The following is a 4862-nucleotide window of genomic DNA, read 5'->3' as shown; positions in this document are numbered from 1 at the left end:
AAATTGGAAAGTGAATTGAGCTCCTCTATCTGAGATAATAGACAAGGGAACCCTATGCAATTTGACATTCTCCTGAATATACAATTTTGCATAATCCTCTGCGGTTTTAGTAGTCTTAACTGCTAAGAAGTGGGCTGATTTAGTCATTCTATCCATAATCACCCAAATTGAATCGTGTTGCTTTTGAGACTTCGACAAACCTGTAATAAAGTCTATATTGATCATCTCTCACTTCTATTCCAGAATCTCTATATTTTGAGCTAACCCATATGACCTTTGATGCTTAACTTTAACCTGTTGACAATTTAGGCACTTAAAGACAAATTCAGCAATATCTCTCTTCATTCCACTCCACCAATAGACTTCTCTCAAGTCATGGTACATCTTTGTAGAACCAGAATGAATAGAGTATCTAGAATAATGCGCTTCGGCCATAATCCTTTCTCAGATATCATCAACATTCAGAAAACACAATCTATTTTGATACCTCAACACACCATCTCCACCTTTGGAGAAAATCACCACTTTTCTTTCCCTCCTCAATATGGGTAGTGCTACCTATATACGACTTGCTAAGAGCATCCGCAATAACATTAGCTTTACCTGCATGGTAAAGAATGCTCATATCATAATCGTTGAGCAACTCTAACCATCTTCTCTACCTCAAGTTGAGTTCTTTCTGACTGAAGGTGTATTGCAAACTAATATGATCAGTGAACACATCAACATGCACTCCATACAAGTAGGGGCGTCAAATTTTAAGAGCAAATACCACAACTGTCAGCTCAAGGTCATGAGTTGGATAATTTCTCTAATGAATCTTAAGCTGTCTTGAAGCATTGGCAATTAATTGTCCCCTCTGTATCAACAGACAGCCCAAACAAACTCTAGACACATCATAATAGATTACAAAATCCTCTGTTTCACCGGGCAAGGTCAAAACATAAGCAGTGGTCAGCTTAGTCTTCAATTTCTGGAAACTCTCCTCCCAAGCATCGGACCATTGGAACTTAGCCTTCTTTTGGGTTAGCTTGGTCAATAATGAAGTATCACGACCCAACTTCGTAGGCCATGACTGGTGCCCGAGTTGGGTACCCATACGTACCCTTATCCCCACTTAGTACATTAATCGAATAAACATAGGTAATGATTAGAAGGGATCTCTAAACAGATATAATGCACGAGGGCCGATAGGCCATCACGAAACACAAAATAACCTAAAACATATATACAAAACCCACATCTCATGTCTACAGACCTCTACAAAATGATATCCTAGTCATATGACGGGACAGGGCCCCGCCGTACCCCTGAACAACATATATATATATATAACAGAAAGTGTCAGTACCAAAATAGGGCTCCGGACAAAGGAGCACTGTCGACCAACAAGTTGGATGTCCTAAGCGAACGGATCAGCAAATCAATCGTCTGTACCTGCGGGCATGTAACGCAGCCCCCGAAGAAAGGGGGTCAGTACGGAAAATATACCGAGTATGTAGAGCATAAACTGTAATAAGTAAAGTTATTTCCAGAGCAGAAAGTGCAAAAATGAGCAAAATATCCAGAAATATCAAATGCTTATCAAACCACATATAATGGGTTGTAATAAGTAAAGTCATTATCGCAATAGAATGTACAAAACTGAGCAAAATGTCCGGAGATATCAAATGCTGATCAAAACCTCAGATAATGTATACAGAAAAACATATGCCATATCCGGCCCCATTATGGGACTCGGTGAACAAATGTGGTCGCCCTCCTGTCATTGGCGCCACAGCACAGCATAACACCAGAATAGGGAATATCTCCGAAACAAATCATATCATATCATATAAGATGGCCATATCAAATCATATCATATCACATCATATCATATCATAAGCATATGTGTACATGGCATAGCATAACTCCGTGGCATAACATACACCACCCATGTACATGTCATACCTGCCCCCTCACGTCGGGACACGGTGAACAATGCAGAGAAGTATGCACGATAACATATCCTGGCCCAGGCTCAGTGAAGGAAGCATTGAGGCATCCACGAGTGGAGTAGTGAGAAACTATATGCAATTTAAATCATATTTAAGACTCAATGGAATAATCAGAATGAGCTATCATTTAAAAATCGAGACGAGACTCATGTCAAGTACCTTTCGAAAGTTACCCTAGATTATATCAGAATAAATCTTCTGGAATCATATAGACGTATCGAAGCATAATAAAATACCCTTTGGAAATCAAGGAATTGGCCATCCTAATGGCTCTAGGAATAGGAACCTCTTTGAAATTATATAAAAGTCATATTTTTGTTTCATAAATACCATACCAAAACAAAGATTAGCTTTACATACTTATGTCAAAACATGAAAATCGAAAGAATATGCTTTACATACTTATGTCAAAAACATGCCAAAAGAAAGAAAGGTTTTACATACTTATAACAAATACATGCCAAAAGAAGAGAAAGTATAAGCTTTACGTACTTATGACAAAGACATGCCAAAAGAAAGAAAGGTTCGCTTTACGTACCTCTTACGGATTACTCTTAGCTATGCTCGCCTCGTCGTCTCTTGAACCTATTTAACATGAAATTAATACTAAGGTTAATAAACATTCACTTTCCAATTTCCAACTCTACACCCAAGTAACCATAGGAATCATTTCCTTATCTATGTCTCTCGACTAGTTTATTACTAGCTCCGAATCTACCGAAAATCGGGCAGCATCTCCCCTGTAAATTGAACATCCCCGAGTTTTCAACTCGGCCACCATGTCAACAACCATACCAAAAACAACAGCCAGCAGCATGTATACAAGTAAATCACTTCAACTTTACACAATACAAGCTCTATACAACTCATTCCAAACTACGATACCAAAATAGAGTTTTTAACCTTTATTTCGTAAAGTATGTAGTCATACCAAACGGAGGGTTGTGTGGCTGCAACCAGCAGCACCCACATCCATTTTTGAGTACTTTACAGCCCTGCAACACGCAATTAAACCACCACCAAACTGCAGCACCACAACAACAACACACTACGCGACTTCGATTTAACTACTACGACTTCCATTTAGTTTATTTCCAACGTCAAACATCCTTATACATTTTTTCCACTTACAGCATATTTTAAGACATTTAATATACTTCATAACATCATCATAAAGTCCAGTTCAAAACAGAAAACTTTACCTTTCTCGAAATTCACCAAAACTCGCCAAAACTTGCCTCGGAATTTCCTTTAGCGCAGCTGAAACTTATGGGCTGTTTGGTAACGTTTTGGGCTGACGCAAACCCTAAAATTTCATTACTAACATCTTCATAACATAATGTTATAGCTCATATAATTAATTCTCGGCACGGAATCGGAAAACTTACCTTTTTTTCCTCCCAAAACCGTAGCTCTTTCTTCTTTCTAGCCTAAGTTTCTCTTCTCTTCTCTTCTTTCTTTCTCTTGTCATTTCTTTTTTCTTGTATTGAAATCTCTAGATGAGTGTGGAAATTAATGAGTCATAAGACTCATATATATATATACAACTTTAGGGGTGACACATGTCATCCCCTAAGTGGTGACACGTGTCAAGCCCTAAGTGGTGATAAATGTCAAGATCTAAGTGGTGACACATGTCAAGGTTTCATTGGTCCAACACACCTCTTTTCTCCAATCATGGGCTTCCATGTGGCATGTGGGGACCACATGAGTCTTCTTGAAGACTTTGTGAAATTCCCATTTTACCCCTAGCCTTCCACAATATTACCATAGGCCACTTTGCGAATTTTCCTTTTTGCCCTTTGCCTTTTCCAATATTTCCACACTATTAATGATCATAAATAATATTCATATCCAACTTGTATATTAAATAAATTTTGGAAGATGGTAATTCCTTTAACTTTACCACAGCTACCCTAAAACATCCAACCGTATAAAATATGGGATATAACATTCTCTATGAGAAATTCCAATTTTTGCCCCTCACCTTTTATAATATTTCCAAGTTGAAATTCCACTTAATCATAAGAATTTTGTATCCAACAAGATCAAACATAGCCTTGCCCTTGACTTGTTACCGTTGTCTCCGAAATATCCTAATGTGAAAAATACGGGTTATAACATTCTTCCCCCCTTTTGAACATTCGTCCTCGAATGTTAAACTAACCTCATGTGGTGCCTTCATACTTCGGGCGGGTTCCTCTTATTGTTGTCCTTTTAATCATGCCCATTCTTTATCCCTGCTTTCACATTTTTTTTACGCTACCGAAAAGCGTAAGCTATAACTTTGCCATTTTGCATCATGACACAACTTATTCCCACACCCGAAGCATCACAATAAATAACATACCTATCTGGTCCATCTGGAAGAGTTAGAACTGGAGATGTAGTCAACTTCTCTTTCAATAACTGAAAGGTTCGTTGACAGGCACGAGTCCACTGGAATTTGACTCCCTTCTGAGTTAATCTTGACAGTAGTGCTGAAATTGAAGCAAATTTCTCTACAGATATCCTATAATAACTTGTTAATCCCAAGAAGTTGCGTACCTCTGTAGGTGTCATCGGCCTAGGCCATTTCTTTACGGCCTCGATCTTCAGTGTATCTACCCGAATACTATCAGCCCCAACAATATATCCCAGAAGTGCCATAGAAGTCAACCAAAATTCACATTTGGAAAATTTAGCATACAGTTTCTAGTGTCAGAGTACTACAAGTACCGCTCTCAGATGATTTGCATGCTCTGCTTCTGACCGATAATAAATCAGAATATCATCAATAAATACAATCATGAATATATCCAAGAATGGTCTAAATACCCGATTTATCAGGTCCATGAATACCGCTGGAGCATTTGTCAGGCCAAA

The 4862-nt window shown here is 38.3% G+C and overlaps 1 protein-coding gene across 1 annotated transcript; it reads right to left on the bottom strand.

Annotated features, from left to right (window-relative positions):
• Positions 1 to 234: 234 nt before the first annotated feature.
• On the bottom strand, positions 235 to 4646 carry LOC129891816 (uncharacterized mitochondrial protein AtMg00860-like). The gene is made up of 3 exons (XM_055967306.1): positions 4322 to 4646; positions 488 to 603; positions 235 to 294 (listed from the first exon to the last, which is right to left on the bottom strand). Exons 1-3 carry the CDS (start codon positions 4644 to 4646, stop codon positions 235 to 237), a joined length of 501 nt encoding a protein of 166 aa, XP_055823281.1.
• Positions 4647 to 4862: the final 216 nt, after the last annotated feature.

This window comes from Solanum dulcamara, chromosome 1 (assembly GCF_947179165.1).
Source record: "Solanum dulcamara chromosome 1, daSolDulc1.2, whole genome shotgun sequence".
Classification (NCBI taxonomy): domain Eukaryota; kingdom Viridiplantae; phylum Streptophyta; class Magnoliopsida; order Solanales; family Solanaceae; genus Solanum; species Solanum dulcamara.
The sequence above is the reverse complement of the archived record's forward strand: the minus strand, read 5'-3'. Positions and strand labels throughout refer to the sequence as shown.

Excerpts from the sequence above, each read along its gene's own strand:
- LOC129891816 (XM_055967306.1), bottom strand. The coding sequence starts at position 4,646 with ATGGCACTTCTGGGATATATTGTTGGGGCTGATAGTATTCGGGTAGAT. Across the intron at positions 604-4,321 it reads TATTTATTGTGATGCTTCGG|GTAAAGCTAATGTTATTGCG; the intron begins GTGTGGGAATAA and ends TTTACCATGCAG. Across the intron at positions 295-487 it reads GGTGGAGATGGTGTGTTGAG|GTTAAAGTTAAGCATCAAAG; the intron begins GTATCAAAATAG and ends AATTGTCAACAG.